The sequence below is a fragment of the Aspergillus nomiae genome (assembly GCF_001204775.2).
Source record: "Aspergillus nomiae NRRL 13137 chromosome Unknown contig00211, whole genome shotgun sequence".
In the NCBI taxonomy this organism is placed as follows: Eukaryota; Fungi; Ascomycota; class Eurotiomycetes; order Eurotiales; family Aspergillaceae; genus Aspergillus; species Aspergillus nomiae.
The window spans coordinates 1-17,358 of NW_015378266.1; the positions used below are offsets into that span (position 1 = coordinate 1).

Here is a 17,358-nt window from a genome sequence, read left to right on the forward strand (position 1 = left end):
TTTTATTTTTATTTGTGAATTAATTTACAGTTGCTTTTTATATATTTTTCCTGTCTTGCTGTGTACTCCTGAATCTGGCCTGGTGGAGTTTGTCTTATTAATGAGCGGTTTTACATAGAATAATAATAACAATAGTACCGCTATTATGAACAGAAAGGGAAGCTCAGAGACACGTTCCAGGGTCAATTGATATCAGGAAGGAAGGAAGGAACCGAGGGAAGAGACTAGTCGATGGTCGCAGATCAAGTGCTGGTAATGATGGGCATGACACGTCGTGATGCATAAATGCCGACCAACAAGCATGTCGGGGATTCCTTGCGCCCAACGTAGGATGGTTCTTAGTCAGGAATCAGCGGGAAAAAGAGAAACGACAAACGAAAAGAAAATAAATAGAATAAAAATAAATATAGAAAACCGAGGCGAATCTATCGCAGCAATCAATAGAAGATCTAATAGGGTATAGATTACCGTGTTGTAAATGTATATATCAAATGTTAAAAATGAATATTAAAATAAAGAAATCGATACGCACTCACAATCCAGTCCAACAGGCTCCACCGGCTTCCCCGCTGCCACGACGGCCCCATCGGCCACTACGATTTGCAGCTGGTCGTTAATCGACCCAACTAGCGGTTCTGCATTCAATTGATTGGCTCTGCGCCGCTTTTCTTCCGATGGTTTTGCTCCAACTCGACAGTTGGGCCTGTCGCATGTTCGTCCTGTGCCCCTACTCCATTTCTCACCGATTTTCCTGATTTTTTTTTCTTTTCCCTTGTCTCTCCACAAACCTTTCATCCACCTTCCTACCCGAGCTATCTGAGAGAGCTGTGGAAGTTTTCACTTTTCTCTTCCGTGGATTCTCTCCCTCGCGCTCGTCGAGCTGGATCCCTTTATTATTCTTATTCTCTAAATCGTATTAGTTATTTGATCTTCTTCCGTCATCCGTGCCGCTTGATATTGTTACATAAAAACAAGCTTTGGTCTCGACTCGCTCAACTCTCCCTTTCCACCGCCATTTGGCGATCATCAACGGTTTCAATTTTTCTCTCCATCGCCCAAACACGAAAACTCTCCCCAACGTTGGATGCTACAAACCTCGACCACCACCCCCTCTACGATGATGATGGATTTCCAGAAACACCCTCCCCATCCAATATATCATGCGCATCCTTCGACGATCTTAGGCGCGTCCCACGATCCTCGCCTCGTTGCTCCGCCGCCACCTCGTGCCTACGCACCACCACCGCCTCCATCAGCACGCGTGTATTACGATGCCTATAACCGACGCGAACACGAGATGCCTCGCGCGGTGCCGGTATATCACCATCCAGCGACTACTGCCCCATCGATCCCTGCTTCCTCCGCCTCATATGCCCACGAGAGTATCTCGGCGCCATATCGAACAGAGAGCAACGGGTATCTCGTATCACAGGCGAACCCTGGTTCGATGAGGAAGCACACGCTGGACGGAGGATTAAAAGAGTCTAATAATCGTCATAATTATAGTTATAATGTTAATCAGCCCAGCAACCATGACCGTCGTATGGTATATCGTGAAGGTAGGAACAACTTTCGATTTTTTCCAAGTTATCTGTCAGTTTCTGCTGTTTTACTCTTGCTTGATTGTTTCTCGATTTTACGGGGCATGTTGAGTCATGGCAGACTTCAGGGGGGTTGGTCCTTGCTTGGATCCAGCTGGTCGCATTTGCGATCGCCCGATGGTCATTCGGAGACAGTGGGTAGAAGGACTCTCCCTTTTTTTTTTTTTTTATTTTTATTTGGTTTTCTTCTTTCCTTTCTTCACTTCTGTCACTTTTACCTCGTCCTTTGTGCCATATCCTGGGGCAGAAGTCACCCTGCAGATTCGTCAATTGTCTCCATGCAGGCTCATTGTTTACCCCGTCCTACCTTACATCAAGGAAAGGTACCCAAACTTTGAGACCAGAGATCGGTGGCCAATCACGGGTCTTGCACCAGCCGCGTTTGTGGCGCCTGATCGACTTCCAGCCCAGGCGACCTCGGGAGCGCTATCCCCATTTTGGGCTAGCGTCTTGTCTCAGGGCGACTTGGTCTGAATAGGTCTAGCGCTGGCCGAGCTTTCGGAAGTCCCAGAGTCACGGGTTCTGCCCCAGTCGTGGAACTCTTTTGCTGCGCTTTCTCCATCAGCATCAGATCATCTCTCCCCTTTCTCGCGCGTTTCTTTTCCTTTCTTCGTCTCCCTTTCCCCCCACGTCTTAATTTCTTGTATTTTATTTCTGTTATCTTTGATTTCTATTCCTGAATGCGACATGAACCCTCCCCCATCGCATGACCAAAGCCGTCGGCGGTCTTTGGGCAGCAGTGGCAGTCCCGTGTTTCCTGGTGAGTGCCAGGCGTTCGCCAGAAGGCGCCCTAACTTTCACGCGCCGTGAGAGCCCTATGGGCCCAACTATGCACGATCGCCCAGATCGTTGAACCTTCTCCTTACTGCTGTTGATTCTTTTTTTTATTCGTGCTGTTCTCTCGTTGTTGCTTACAATGACGCTGGCAAACTTGTTCGCTAACCTCGGAATCATGCGTAGGACCCCAAGAACAGCCCTCCGCACCTCCCTTAGGCACTCGTCGGATGCCTCCTCCGTCTCCACCACAACATTACCCCTCACGGGGCCAATCCGGAAATGCTTCTTCTCTTTCCACAGCTTTTTCGTCCCGTGAGCCTCCCAGCAACCCGGCTCATCATCGTCCTGGTAGCAGCATGTCGATATCGGCAATGCTTGGCTCGGACGCTGACCGTCCAGCCCGGGATGTAGGCTCATCATCTATCTTTTCGCGTATTCCAGTGTCATCCGCACCGTTCAGCAGCGCACCTCCTCCGTCGCTTCCAGTGCAATGTCGCCGCCTACCGCCCCAGCGAGACCCTCTCCGCTTGAGTACCCATCCTTCCGACGATCGCACACGCCGGAGAAGTCGTTTTCGAAGGCCCAACCGGGGAGGCCATACCGGTCTAGCTCGGGTGGAATGTCTCAGCCGTCCGTGGCGGAACAAACCAAATTCGGAGGCCTGTCGCGCGTCCCGCCCTCGTCGCAGTATCCAGATAAGCCCAGTTCCGCGCATCATTCGCCCCAAGTGTCGTCCGCCGAGCCTCCATACAACGAGACGCGTCGATTCAGCTTCAGCGCACCCGCTCCTCGACCGAACAGCCAGCCCCAGCACCTCGAGGCGCCTCAGCGACCGGCGGGGTATAGTCCACTGGCACGATCGGCGGCTGCACCGGAGGGCTTTGGAGGAGCGCACCAGCGGCAAGCGTCCTACATGGGCCAGGAGTCTCAACACGGCCGGTTTGGGGGGATATACGTGGATCGTCACATGGAAGAACAAGCGCACCGAGAACGAGAGAGAGCCATTGCACACGAGCAAGAGTCCAAGGCGACACACTCTCAATCACGGTATGGTCCGTACGGCGAACGGGACCCGGCAGCTCCCGGCCGCAGACTGCAGCGACGTGGGAGCTTGGTCGCTCGCAGCCACCATCACCCGAAGCTAAGCGTTTCCCCGCCCCTGAGCCCGGCTCCGGATTCGGGTTCGGCGCGATTCAAAGCTACACTAAATCTTTGGGCTCTCAACTGGGAGGCTCACGGCAACCTCCCCTGTCGATCCAGCCCCGTCAGGGTCAACCTACGCCGCCTCCTCATGAGCAGCAGCCATATCTGAGCAAGCTCCAAACCGAACAGCGTCTATTTAGCTCGACCCCGTCCGCTGGCCCGTCATCTTTGGCTCGTTCCGCTTCGTCAGATGACCAACGGCGGAAGGGCAGCGATGAGTTGCTCCAGCACAGAACCCTTCTCGGGGTCGGCCTCGACGCGAAACGAGGTGGGCGAGCATCACCTTTACCCCAAGCGGTACAAGGCGCCCAGGCCCAGATCCTTGGGCCAGCTGGCGAGGCCGGTATCAAGAGCGAACTTGGTCGGGTCTTCTCCGGTATTGGCAGCGGTGTGGGCGGCGTGACCGCCACCACAGGCAGTGGTCCTTCCACCCCAATGGTTGCCAGCCCTTTCAAGCGCGACAGCGTCACTGCGAAGTCAGCCAACAGTGAACCAACTACGGATGAAACCAAGATCGGTCGACCCACGTCGGCGAATGGCAAAAGACCACGGAAGTCCCGGGACGAAGATGGTAGAGCGGAGACTGAGGCGAGTTCAGATGCACGGCTAGCTGCCTCTGCGCGTGGTAGTCGGCGGGGTCGTCACGTTCACCATCACCATCATCAGTAAGTTGCTACACCATTTGTTTATCTGTGGTCCTGCACACCGAGGTATCTAACTTAGCTTATGCTAACAACACCATGCAGCCATCACCATCATCGCCATAAGCCCGAAGAAGAAACAAGCACCCTGGGCGCCCATCGTGCCGTCGCTTCACTGAATTACTTCCACCGGGCTTCAACGCAGGCCGATGCAGCGGCGACGGCTATGGGTCATCACCATCATCATCATCACCATCACCACCATCATACACCACGCCCTGCTACAGCCAACCCGCCGGCGGTGACGCCGATGCGTGAACCCAGAACCGTGGTCAATATTGAACCCGTTTTGTCGAGCGTGGCCCATCTCCCGCGCCATCATCTCGGGTCAACCTTATACGCTCCCCGCCTTGGAGTCCCTACAGAGAAGGCTACCTTGGAGAGTGCCAAGTTTGGCTACACAACCACCCCGCTTCCCCTCCCACGTTTTGAAGGCAAAGAAAATTGCACCTTTACCATCCGAGTCCCGCGTTTCCGCATTGACTCCAGCCATCGCGAGGAGATCTGCGCTCGGCGTGCGCTCTGGGGTACCGGCATCTATACCGACGACTCGGATCCTGTTGCGGCAGCCATTCATTCGGGATTCATGCGCGGAGCGTGGGGTGAAGATATCGATGCTGACATGCTTGATTTGGAAATCAAGGATGCCTACCAACATGCGCCCAAGACGGCCCAAGATGTCGGGCTGCCGGAGGGGGATCGACCTCGCGTTCCGCCGGTTCCTCCGTCGGACAAGGACCTACATATCATACTTCTCATCCTGCCGCGGTTGGAGCGGTATGATTCAAGCGTGCTATTTGGCCTCAAGTCACGTCCCTGGGATGGAACGCATGATGGGATGAGCTTTAAAGTGCTACGAACTGAGTGGGTCGACGAGGGCGTTGGTCGAGGCGAGGAGCGTAGTGGAGAAGCACGGCGAAAACGGCTCCGCAACATGATGCAGACTGGTCGGATCTGCACCGGTCCTGGCGTGTTGAAATTGGAGCACCTCCGCAATGGCATTCAGATCACGCGACAGAAGACGAAGGCCATGGAGAGTCAAGAACCCCAGCCAGCTGCACCGGTCCAGACGGTATCATGATATTTGTAATGAGTGTTCATGCGTTGTGCATTTTTTTCTTTTTCTCTACCGATTAATTTCTAGGCTTGGGTGGGCGTTTCCTAATGTTTACGTGGTGTGTTCATGGCTTTTAGATGTATATGTTGTTCTAGCGAGGCGTGGAGCAAACTGATCATTCCTCTGAATTTCCCTGCCTGCGTGTCGTGTTTGTCTGAGTTGATGAATTTAATACAACATAATGTGGCTAAGCTACTATTACGAGTGGATCCATTACTATGCATTGCTTGATCGCAGGGATATATATCCATGTACCCAGGGAGGAACCTTTAATGCTTATTAAACTTCCCGGATGCCTTTCCGTCGCCGGCGCCAATCAGATGTCATTCTCCAGCAAGGTTCATCTGACCGTTGGCAGGTGACAAGATCGGATCAGCGGCACGGGTGAAGGGAGATTTTACGGAGGAAACATCATGAGTTGTTCATGGGTGTGTCCTATGTGTAACCAGGGCGGGACATGATCAGGGGTATCTCGGTAGACCATTCCACGTGTTCACGGGAAGATATGGAGAGAGATATATAGGCTGGTACCCCGTACAGAGGATGTTCTAGATATCACGGGATAGGATTCCCCGTGAAGTGGGCACTGGAGAGCCACATCGATGAGAGTGGAATGCTTCTTGGCGTGGCTCGTCGAATCAGGGCCGGCACTTGCTGTATTGAGTAGGGCTCCGGAGGTTCCAGTTATACTGGAGGTTGACCGGTGTGCCGTGCCGTGAAGTCGGATTGGATCATGTGCCGAGGCCCAAGGAAAGTCTGGGGGAATTACGTCGACTCACTTTCAATACGCCGTGCTCCGTGCTCCGCCCTCCGGTTTCCGTATTACCCCTCAAATTACGGGGAGCTCCGTAGAGCTTGCCTGCCCCTCTCTGTTAAAAGAGCCTATTGGTACCGTATCATACCGCCCCCCAAGGTCGGCCGAAACGCTTCTCCTTCCAACCGAGGTTGTTCTCCCAGTTGCTCCCTATCCACCTGTTCCCTTTTCTTTCGCTACTTTAAACTATTCTGCCTCTCGATCGCTTCCATATTTTCAATTCTCTAATCTACTCACCTCTCCACCTCATACCCTTCCCCTACTAGACACCCGTCACAGTCCAGAGGGATGTTTACGGCCTCTGCTCGAAGCCGTCTCTCCACACTTTCACGGCCCCGTCTCTCTCCTACCAACTCTCTTCTCGCCAGATCTGCGGTGGTATGTCTTGCGCAATTGTCTCCATTTTTTGCGCCCCTGGTATGAATTAGAATGGCATGTTAACTGGCAGGTGTAGGCACCCACCATGGCTCCTCGACGTAAGGCTTCGTCTGTCCCAGAGGGTGAGTTCAATCACATGCACCACATTCATCTTGTGGAAATTTTCCACAATGCGGAAAAAATCATTCTGTCGGTTCTAACATCGTTCAGGCTACGTAGAGGACCTCTCCAAGGGCAAGATGCTCAGATTCGAAGATTCCCTTCCCCGCTTGCCGGTCCCCACTCTTGAAGAAACCGCCCGTCGCTACCTGAAATCGGTGCATGCGGTGGTTTCCGAAGCCGAATATGAGAACACCAAGAAGGCCGTAGAGGCCTTCGTTCGCCCTGGTGGTCAGGGCCATACTCTGCAGGAAAGACTTCTGGCCCGCGCCGCGGACCCCAAGCACAAGAACTGGCTTACTGAATGGTGGAACCACGCCGCATACCTCGGTTATCGCGACCCGGTGGTTCCCTACGTTTCCTACTTCTACTCATACAAGGACGACCGCGCTCGCCGGAACCCCGCCAAGCGTGCCGCGTCCGTCGCGACCGCGGCGCTCGAGTTCAAGCGCCAGGTGGACGATGGCTCCCTGGAGCCGGAATACATGCGCGCTCAGCCTATTGCCATGAGCTCGTTTGAATACATGTTCAACTGCTGCCGTATCCCCGCCGATGGTGCGGATTATCCTCAGAAGTACCCCGCCAAGGAGAACGAGCACATTGTGGTGGTGCGCAAGAACCAGTTCTTCAAGGTGCCTCTCGTCGTGGATGGTAAGCAGTTGAACGTGTCGGAGCTCGAGAAGCAGTTCGAGCGTATCTACCAGATTGCCCAGAAGTCGCCCGCCGTCGGTACATTGACTGCGGCCAACCGTGACCTCTGGACGGATGCCCGGAAGAAGCTGCTTGCGGCGCACCCGGCCAACGAGCAGGCCCTGCGGGACATCGAGTCCAGCGGCTTCCTGATCTGCCTTGACGATGCTACCCCCGTCACGCTGGAGGAGCGGGCTCACCAGTACTGGCACGGCGATGGCGCCAACCGCTGGTTCGACAAGCCTTTGCAGTTCATCATCAATGACAACGGCACCGCTGGTTTCATGGGTGAGCACAGCATGATGGACGGCAGCCCCACCAGCCGTCTCAACGACCACCTCAATAACCTTATCTTCAACAACAAGATCGACCTGTCGGAGCAGCCTGTCCGCTCCGGTCTGTCCGACCCCCGCCCCATTAACTTCCACCTGAACAACGAGGTGTTGGAGGCAATTGACGCCGCCACCAAGGAGCACCGCCAGCAGATTAGCTCGCACGAGCTGAAGGTGCAGGCCTACCAGGGCTACGGCAAGGGTCTCATCAAGAAGTTCAAGTGCAGCCCGGATGCATATGTGCAGATGGTCATCCAGCTGGCCTACTACAAGATGTACGGCAAGAACCGCCCGACCTACGAATCTGCCACGACGCGTAAGTTCCAGGAGGGCCGTACCGAGACCATCCGTAGCGTTTCCGACGACAGCGTGGCCTTCTGCAAGGCCCAGAGCGACCCCTCCGTGCCCCGTGAGGAGGTTGTGCGCCTCTTCCGCACCGCCCTGGCCTCCCACTCCAAGTACACCGCAGAGGCCAGTGACGGCCGCGGTGTCGACCGTCACCTCTTTGGCTTGAAGAAGGTGCTCAAGGAGGGTGAGCAGCTGCCGGCCTTGTACCAGGACCCGGCCTACAGCTACAGTGGCTCGTGGTACCTCTCGACCAGCCAGCTGAGCTCGGAATTCTTCAACGGATACGGATGGAGTCAGGTGATCGACGATGGATTCGGTATTGCCTACATGATCAACGAGAACAGGTGAGTCTTTTTGAGCAGTTTTCCTTATTTAAACGTGCTATGCTAATCGTATTGGAACAGCCTTAACTTCAACATCGTCTGTAAGCGCATCGGCGCTGAGCGCATGAGCTACTACTTGAACGAGGCCGCCTCAGACCTGCGGGATCTGCTGATGCCCGACCTGGCCGCCCAGACCGAGAAGGCCAAGCTTTAGTCGCATGTAAAATATAATAGATATATAAATGACAGAACCATAGATTGGTTTTTCTTCTTATGTTGTTCCACTGCGTGTATATTGGTTGTTTGTGGTACTGTCAGTCTTGACGTCTCAACTGAGTAACTTGAGTATCTTGGAACATATACCTAGGAGTTCCGTACGTATAACTAATTCAAACATAAGAAAGAGAGCACCATACACTCTATCTTCACCCTATGATTATCTCATTAGTTATGCCGCTCTGCTCTATATTATCTACTTGAAAATTTATTGACAGCCGGAACATGAAACAAATTAGCCATCAGGCTTATACCCCGTTTCATGAGCTCAGTTCCCCACCAAATGAACCATGCTCACTCTGTGCAAGCTTTATAGGTAGGGCCTGCTGATGTATTGACTCTAGACCTTAGCCGTCACAGATGGGTTCAACAGTGGTTCTACAGGAGAGAGAGGCCGAGACGCATTCTAATAAGGCTTGGTCCCCGGAAGCACATTTCGGGCCTTTTCATTCTGAGTGTGCCACTTGTTCAAGTATATATGTAGGGTCACCCACCCTGTGTGGTGTGCAGGCATCTGAGGCTGATGCATATTGTATAATTTTATCTTGAGTTATTCCTGTCGGAGGATATATTCCATCCTCATTGCTTGCGATTTCAACTTGGTATCAGGGTATATATATCCTCAGCATGAACGAGAAGCTAAAACAAAGCTGTCTATTCTATCTAAAAAAACAAAATTGACTATATACATATAATATAAGACACTGATCTATCGTTTTCCTGCTTCATGTTCTCTGGTAAGACCAGACTCATTTCTCTGTCTTCGGCGGCCACTTAACCCTCTTCTCTGCCCGAACGTACAAGTTATTCGGCCGAATCAACTGGAACATGGGATCGTATTCAATATGGCCATCGCCCTCACGAGTGAACTTGTACCGATAAACCAGCTTAGGAAGGAAGACCTTGATCTCCTGCAGGGCAAAGTTGAATCCAATACACATGCGCGGCCCCATGGCGAAAGGAATGTACGCGGCCTTGTGTCTGTTCTTCACCTCGTCGGTATCCCACCTATCTGGATCGAACTTCTGCGGATTATCCCAGAGGTCCGGGTTGTTGTGGATGTGGTGCAGTGCGGGAATAATGACCGAGTCCTGGGGTATCTTGTACCCTCCGGGGAGAATGAGGTCAACCTTCGCTGTTCGCCCTGGCTGGAAGCTTGGATTGTGTCGGCGCTGCGTCTCCTTGATATACTTGTCCAGGAAGGTGAGACGGTCCGTGACATCGGCTGTCATTTGAGTATTCTCGTCGATGTCATGGTCGATCAACTCCTGGAGAAGCCTTTCCTGCATATCGGGGTACGTGACGAGACCGTATATAAGCCATGAAAGGAGGGAGCTGGTTGTGGTGAAGCCGGCGCCGGTTGCGACGGTAAGAGCCCAGACGAGACTTGACTTTGGTAGCTTCTCGCCTTTGTTATCGGTGGCACGCACCGCATAGTCTGTGTGCATGGTAAGTGGAATGAAACAAACGTGGGAGAGAGGAATAAGTCTACGTACCGACCATGTTGGAAGCCTGCAATGCCGCATCCTGCAGGGGAAGGTCGACGACACCGCCCCGCTTCGCCGACTGAATAGACTCGTCTACCAGCTCGACGATCCGTGCTTCGATCTGCTTGAGTTTCTTGGGATCCCCGAAAGGCAACTTAGCGTACCAGTCACCCTTGGACGTGACCTTCTTATTCAGTGAGAGCAGCTCGGCGATCAGATTGACCATCTCGTGCAGATTGGAATCGGGGGAATCAAAATGCTGGAAGTCAAGCCCCAGCGTCAGCTTTCCCACGGCCTGGGATCCCAACTTCAACATATACTGGTAAACATTCCAGGCCTCGCCCTGCTCATCGAACGCATCGAACACCTTGAAGGCATCCTCGACCGTCTGCTGCATGGTCGGCGCGTAGTGACGGACCGCCTTGGGGCCCAGCGCCGGCGGCAAGAACTTATGCGCGACCCTCCATTCCGGCGTCTCGGTGTCGCCGAGGAAAACACCGGCGTTGGGCTGTTTCAGCGCATAGAGAGGGTGGGACTCGTTGATCTTCTTAGTGAAGAAGTCGGACTCAGAGAACACAATGGACGACAGGACCGGGTCGTTGGTTTGGTATACTGTGCGCCCCAGACTGGTGGTCTTGATAATTGGGCCGTATTGCTCGAACAGCCGTTGGTGGTTTCCCAGGTGGTCGGGGTATACTTCGAAGAAGTTGCCGACCACGGGGAGACCCTTGGGACCTGGGGGTTCGCGGACTTCCTTTCCGTCGATTGTGATTGCTACCGGGCCGCTGCTTGAGGTGATTTCGGGTATCTCGTTTAGTGTGCTGTCGTTGGCTTGGAAGCCGATGCCTGGTTGGTGTGAGCAAGTCAAGTCAGAATTGGGGGAATGGTATAGCGAGTTGACTAACCACTAGGCTCGACAATAGCGAAATGAGCGGCGATCAGATGCTGGAGGCCCTCGATGTCGAGGGAAGACTCGATTTCAATCTCCCTCGCAGAGGAGATTGGCTCCCCTAGGAGATAGAACTGTTGTATAGGCATTGGAAAGTATGTACGAGTGATTATATTCAAACTAACTGGAGTATTGTATATGATCGAGAATATTCAAAAGCGCGATCATACTATCTATATATAAACATAATTCAATATACTCTAACTGGCTAGTGCATGACACGTTCTAGAATAACTCGGGAAGCCAGCCCTGCGTCTTACTGACTCGACTCGGCATGCCGACCCACCTTGATTCAAGCGGGCGACACCATCTTCCTCGGCTAGTGGGGCTTATCTCCCCTTTTGCGTTTTCCGATTGGCCATTGACAATCGCTCGGTAGTCTTACCTCGGAATCCCAACGGCTTCGAAGATGATGTACTCTATCGAGAAGATGACGTTGGCAAGAGGGACTTTCTCGGAAATTTAATGTGGGCTTCAACATGTCAAGGCACCTTACCTATGGGGGCTAAACTAACGCTCGGAAGTCGGAATAATCCCTTTGAACGCCTTATGGGTTCCGATTTCCACGGTTTCCCGATACGGAGTTTCAGCTATTATTAGTTAATATGCGGGTTTATTCGAAAAGAGTGCGACTACCCAGTTGCACACTAAACTATCTCAATAGCCATTTAGTCCTTTCATCGGGATGACTTTGCTATGATGCATACATCGAATAAGAAGGCTTTGAGCCATCGACCACAGTCTTCAAAACTCAGCTGTACATTTATCCAGAGGTACGTAAGGATACAAGATGACATGATAGTACTCGGACGACAGTGAAATGGCCAGGTGTTAGTTTATCTTTAGTCGTTGGGAAAGCCATTGTATCTCTTTAGTGATAAGGGGTACAAACTTAGCATCACGATTTTAGAACCATGCTGTCCTCGCCCGTTCGGGTTGGCGTTTATCCTGTACACTGGCAGTAGCATGTTCAGGATATCACCAGTGCTATTGATATTGAATATGGTACAAAACTCATCCAGTACATAACAGGAGATTTCAGCAAGCAATTGTGAAGATCAATATCTGCGCGCTTGGAGCATCGGTAGGTCATAGAACTGAATCGGGTATGCGGCTGCAAGAAAACGGTGGGCATTCACGTTTGCTTCACTTTCACACTTCTGTCAAAAGACTACGAGAAATCAATCAGCCGTTTTCTAGGGTACAGAGGATCTTTGATGTTATTCGGGTCGGGAGTCGGGCATAAAGTTGTGCAGACAACATTGGCAACCCAACCTGCTTAGATAGGTACAGGCATTGTAGATATTACTAATAGCTACATTGAGATGCAAGTTCTACATAGTCACAAAATTATACTGTGGATCTGTAAGGCTGAATAAGTAGCTTGATTGGCTGCAGCTAGCATCCCTAAAACCCTAGACTGAATCTTAGCCTGAACTATGTTGGGCTGTCCGCTTCCATGCACGGACGCAAGCGCAAATCAGGGCCAACAGTGGCTACAGGTCATAGATGGGAATTTCGGCAATAGGAATCTTGTATATAAAATATATAATAGCGGAGCGCGGAGCGCGAAGCGCGAAGCTATCAATATAGGGTATTCTTTGTAGCAACTCCTTTATCCGGCCATGATTATAAGATTATTCCTCCAGGCCTTTGGATATATATATGATAAGTAAGCAATGAGACTGTATTTAGAACTTCAAACAACGCTACAAGCTATTGTCTTGATCTTTAACGCCATATAATAACCATTCACAAATAATATACAATGTCTATTTAAGTCTATACAAGTCTATACAAGTCTATACAAGTCTATTCAACAGAATGCAAAAGCAAAAAAGAAAATAGAAAGATACCCAACAGGCCAACAACATAAAGTCAAAAACCAACACTAGAAGCAGAATATCTGATCCGTCATCTTCCCTACCGCACCTGGCGCCTGGAATCCAGCAGCAGTGAGCGCCTTCTTCGAAGCATTCACCATACCAGGCGGACCACAAAGCATAATCTTTGTATCAGACGCCGGTCCCGGCAACTTCGCAGCCATAACCTGCGGCGTAACATAGCCTTTACCATAAGCCCAGTTCTTCGGAGGATGATCAAGCATATACCAGAGCTTGAAGTTCTTTGGATACTTCCGCGCGAACGCTTCCAGCTCAGTCCGCAGCAGGATATCTTCCTCAGATCGATTGGCATAGATCAGACTCACTTCCGTGGTATCGGTGTCGTCTTCACAGATCGCCCGGATGAGCTGATACATGGGTGTAATCCCGGTTCCACCGGCAATCATCCCGATCTTTTTACATAAACCGCTGTGGTACTTCATTGCGCCCTTTGGACCGCGGAATTGCACCTTGTCGCCGACTTTCAGATTCGCAAGGTACTGGCCCGTGAGGAGGCCGTCGGGGTAGCATTTGATGACGAGTTCCAGACGACCCAGATCCAGGTTGTTCGATGTTGGTGTGTAAGATCTCGAAACTGCCGCGCCGTTGACGTTGGCTTTGATAGCGACATGCTGCCCGATAGGTAGACCAATGACGTCCCGTGGACCGGGGAGTTCGAAGACGAAACGATATACATTCGGCGCTAGCAGGTCTTTTTGGATAAGAGGTAGGTTCTTGTAATCCTTTGGCTCGAGGAAGCCCTTGGCAAGGTGTGGGTTCTGTTTCTTCACACCGCGGGATTTTATGCGCGATGGATACCGCGTAAAGCCGGATTCAATCCGTGTGAACTTCATGAGCTTCGACCCGACTATGCCGCCGATTGCTGCGCAAAAGATGCTGGCGGCGACAAAGCCACTCGAGAATCCCCCGCGTAAGACACCGCCGGACGACACATGGATCTCGGGTAATTTGTCAAACAGCGTTGGGAGTTTCGACAGCACTTCGCGAAGAGCTGCATTGCTGCGCGAGGTTATGTAGAGCAAGAGCGCGCTGCCCAGAGACCCTGTGGTAAGAGCAAGGGGTTTAATGACGGATGAGGACTTGTTGGTGCTCTTGGTCTCGGGCTTCGAAGGTGTTTGCTGAACCAGACGAACCGCCTTGGGTCTCTTGAACTCTTGGGCGTCTTTCAGGGTGCCGACCAGGTATGTCCCCAATATCTCATCGGCGTCTTCCGAGTGTCCGACATCTTCGTATGCAGCTGTCGCATCGGTCCCGGCGACATCAATGAGGACGTCCGCTCCTCCGGGGTGGTCGCGTACATATTTCGTTATGTCGTAGACTTTGTGCGTGTTAGACGTATGCTGTCTGTATAGTGTGGTTTCACCGACTTATTGCTCACCTTTCCCATGAATGGCCACCCACAGGTCATCCTTGCTTTTGTGGGCTGCCACATCTTGCAGACTGAATTCTTGCATATTCGCTATCGGCACAATGCCAGCTTAATGGTGAATGAGAATAAGACCAAGGTGAAGAATATATGATATAGATGATTTTAGATGTAGTTTTGCTTGCCCTGAGCGCATGCGATGTAGATAGTTTAGCTTTCGAGTGACCTTAGCAAATCTGGAACATGAACAAAGACCTTTATACTAAGTGTCGACTTAGCAAAAATAACAATTCCATTTCAAGACTTATCTACCGCGTCACGATGATTGGAAGGGATACGTACACCCAGTGAAGCCATACTGCCTCATTCCGAAGCAAGCCCTACGTGGGTCTTTCCGAGGTAACGCAACCTCGGCAGCCCGACTCCACTCGGCATACAGCAGAGTCGGCATTCCGAGTCAGTACCGAAACAAGCCCTTGGGCCCTTGCTTAGTGGCACTTGTCTAGACCGCTAAAACGATCTGCCCTGCATTAGTAGCGTGACTCTATCCCGCGGCTCTGAAGGTACAGATAGCTGACTTAGCCATGATAGCAGTTCATTATCCGTGGCCCGAAGACGGAACTTTACGGGAAGGGACAGGGAAATGCGGTATCACTTGCTGGTTATCTCTCGGGCCGGACTTGCGTCACTATGTGGCTTCCTTGTACCATAGAGGTGATTCCTTGATTATGATAAGCTTAGGATCGGTCCCGGGATGCCGAATCTTGTACAAATACAAGGATGTTCGCCTGCTTTGGTTGTGGCTTGTTCATCTGAATATCTCATCTACCTCGAACTCGATTAGTTACTTTTTTTTTCTACAGCAGACTCACGTATACTTCCTCTATCATACATAACAATGCAGTTAACGTGGCAACAACCCCAGAATTACCGCAACCGTCCGGTTGTCATTCTCGGTGCAGGCGTCCTTGGACGTCGGATAGGTATACAACTCAACCAGCCTGCTACCCCATCCAAGCTCTAACATTATATCCCCCCGAATAGGTTGTATCTGGGCCTCAGCCGGCTACGAAGTCCGCATCCGCGACCCAAGCGAACAACAACGCGCCGACGGCCTAGCCTACATCCAAGAGAACGTTGATGAATACGCACAGAAAACAGGCCAAAAGCCCGGCAAATACTCCACACACGAAGACATGAAAGAAGCCGTCGCCAACGCCTGGCTCGTCATCGAAGCTGTCCCCGAGAAACTCGAGCTGAAGATCGCCACATTCGCCGAGCTGGAAGCCCTCGCGCCAGAAGATTGTATTCTCGCGTCCAATTCGTCCTCGTACAAGTCGTCTGAGATGATCGAGAAAGTTTCCGACGCGACCAAGGCCCGGATCCTCAATATGCATTACTATATGCCCCCCGGCTGCATGATTGTCGAGCTTATGACGAATGGATTCACGGATGAGGGTGTTTTCCCGTTTATGGTTGAGAAGTCGAAGGAGGCTGCGACGCTGCCTTATGTTGCCAGGAAACAGTCGACTGGGTTTATCTTCAATAGGCTGTGGGCTGCTGTTAAGCGGGAGGTTCTGACCATCTTGGCGGAGGGCGTTTCCGTCCCTGAGGAGATCGATTCTATGTGGACGGAGATGTTTATCAAGCCACGGAGTATGCCGTGCAGGACTATGGACCGTGAGTTACTTCTGGGCTTCGGGGTTTTGGAACAGTACTGACGTATTTTTATAGAGGTTGGGTTGGACACCGTTGCCTTTATCGAAGGCCATTATATTGAGGAGCGCGGCCTCTCGCCAGAGAAGACCGTTGACTTCCTGAAACGGAACTATCTCGACGACGGTAGACTGGGTAATAAGTCCGCCAAGGGCGGTCTCTACCCTCCCGTGAAAGAAGAGAAAGCTACCGTCAACAACGAGTCGACACTGCCTGAATTATTGGTGTTGGACATCGGACTCTCCGCCGCCAACCCTACCGCCACATCGGGCGAGATACTGAAACTGTCCTCAGATGGAAAAATCGAAAAGGTTCTTGCGCCAAACCAGTCCCTGCCTGATGGTATTGTTGTGGACACCACCATTGGTCGGATGTTCTGGACTTGCATGGGGGTGCCCGGAAAGGACGATGGCGCAGTATATTCGGCCAACCTTGACGGCAGTGGTATCCAGACTGTAGTCCCTCGAGGCAGAATCAACACACCAAAACAATTGACGATCGATGCCGAGGCGCAGAAGGTCTACTTCTGTGACCGTGAGGGATGCCGTGTCTGGCGCTGTGGGTATGATGGCTCCGATCTCGAGGCTGTGATCGACAGAAGCACCTCAAAGGATGCGTACGAGAGTGCAATTTCCCACTGGTGCGTTGGTATCACTGTAGCCCCTAGCTTGGGCAAGTTCTACTGGACACAGAAGGGCCCTTCGAAGGGCGGCAAGGGTCGCATCTTTTGTGCCAATATCACCACCCCCGAGGGACAAACGGGAGCCTCAAGGGACGATATTCAGCTGGTGCTCAGTGACCTTCCGGAGCCGATTGACCTTGAGCTGGACGAGCAGTCTCAAACGCTCTACTGGACGGACCGCGGTGAGGTCCCGCTTGGTAACGCGCTGTTCAGGGCACAGCTGGATGGGTCTGGTCTCCCGGTATCGATCAAACCGGGTCAGAAGTACGAGGTGTTGACAAAGCATTTGAAGGAAGCGATTGGCCTGAAGCTGGACCTCAGTAACGGTCACATCTACCTTACCGATCTCGGAGGCAACATTTACCGCTGTGACTTGGATGGAAGTCATAAGGAGAAGATCTATTCCGACGACTATCGGGCGTTTACTGGAATTGCCATTCTGTAATTATATAGAATTTGCCCTTGTCTGTACATAGAGATTATAGATTTGTCTTGTTATTAGATTTGCATTTATATAATTAGAATCATCATTATA

The 17,358-nt window shown here is 51.8% G+C and overlaps 5 protein-coding genes across 5 annotated transcripts; 3 read left to right on the forward strand and 2 right to left on the reverse strand.

The window, feature by feature from the left end:
- Positions 1 to 1,123: 1,123 nt before the first annotated feature.
- On the forward strand, positions 1,124 to 5,431 carry ANOM_006841 (uncharacterized protein; the record flags this gene model as incomplete). The annotated part of the gene is made up of 5 exons (XM_015552097.1): positions 1,124 to 1,416; positions 2,562 to 2,690; positions 2,790 to 3,425; positions 3,458 to 4,246; positions 4,328 to 5,431. The coding sequence occupies 5 exons, from the start codon at positions 1,124 to 1,126 to the stop codon at positions 5,361 to 5,363; spliced, it is 2,883 nt and encodes a 960-aa protein (XP_015405295.1). The 3' UTR covers positions 5,364 to 5,431.
- An 890-nt stretch (positions 5,432 to 6,321) lies between these two features.
- Positions 6,322 to 8,706, forward strand: ANOM_006842 (carnitine O-acetyltransferase CAT2). Its single transcript, XM_015552098.1, has 4 exons — positions 6,322 to 6,591; positions 6,668 to 6,713; positions 6,802 to 8,464; positions 8,525 to 8,706. The coding sequence occupies exons 1-4, from the start codon at positions 6,502 to 6,504 to the stop codon at positions 8,655 to 8,657; spliced, it is 1,932 nt and encodes a 643-aa protein (XP_015405297.1). The 5' UTR covers positions 6,322 to 6,501; the 3' UTR covers positions 8,658 to 8,706.
- Positions 8,707 to 9,468: 762 nt separating this feature from the next.
- Positions 9,469 to 11,244, reverse strand: ANOM_006843 (cytochrome P450; the record flags this gene model as incomplete). Its single annotated transcript, XM_015552099.1, has 3 exons — positions 9,469 to 10,157; positions 10,216 to 11,052; positions 11,112 to 11,244. 3 exons carry the CDS (start codon positions 11,242 to 11,244, stop codon positions 9,469 to 9,471), a joined length of 1,659 nt encoding a protein of 552 aa, XP_015405296.1.
- Positions 11,245 to 13,046: 1,802 nt separating this feature from the next.
- ANOM_006844 (putative cytochrome b5 reductase) lies at positions 13,047 to 14,513 on the reverse strand (the record flags this gene model as incomplete). The annotated part of the gene is made up of 2 exons (XM_015552100.1): positions 13,047 to 14,377; positions 14,438 to 14,513. The coding sequence occupies 2 exons, from the start codon at positions 14,511 to 14,513 to the stop codon at positions 13,047 to 13,049; spliced, it is 1,407 nt and encodes a 468-aa protein (XP_015405292.1).
- Positions 14,514 to 15,323: 810 nt separating this feature from the next.
- ANOM_006845 (3-hydroxyacyl-CoA dehydrogenase, NAD binding domain) lies at positions 15,324 to 17,268 on the forward strand (the record flags this gene model as incomplete). Its single annotated transcript, XM_015552101.1, has 3 exons — positions 15,324 to 15,408; positions 15,470 to 16,105; positions 16,160 to 17,268. The coding sequence occupies 3 exons, from the start codon at positions 15,324 to 15,326 to the stop codon at positions 17,266 to 17,268; spliced, it is 1,830 nt and encodes a 609-aa protein (XP_015405291.1).
- Between the last annotated feature and the right edge of the window lie 90 nt (positions 17,269 to 17,358).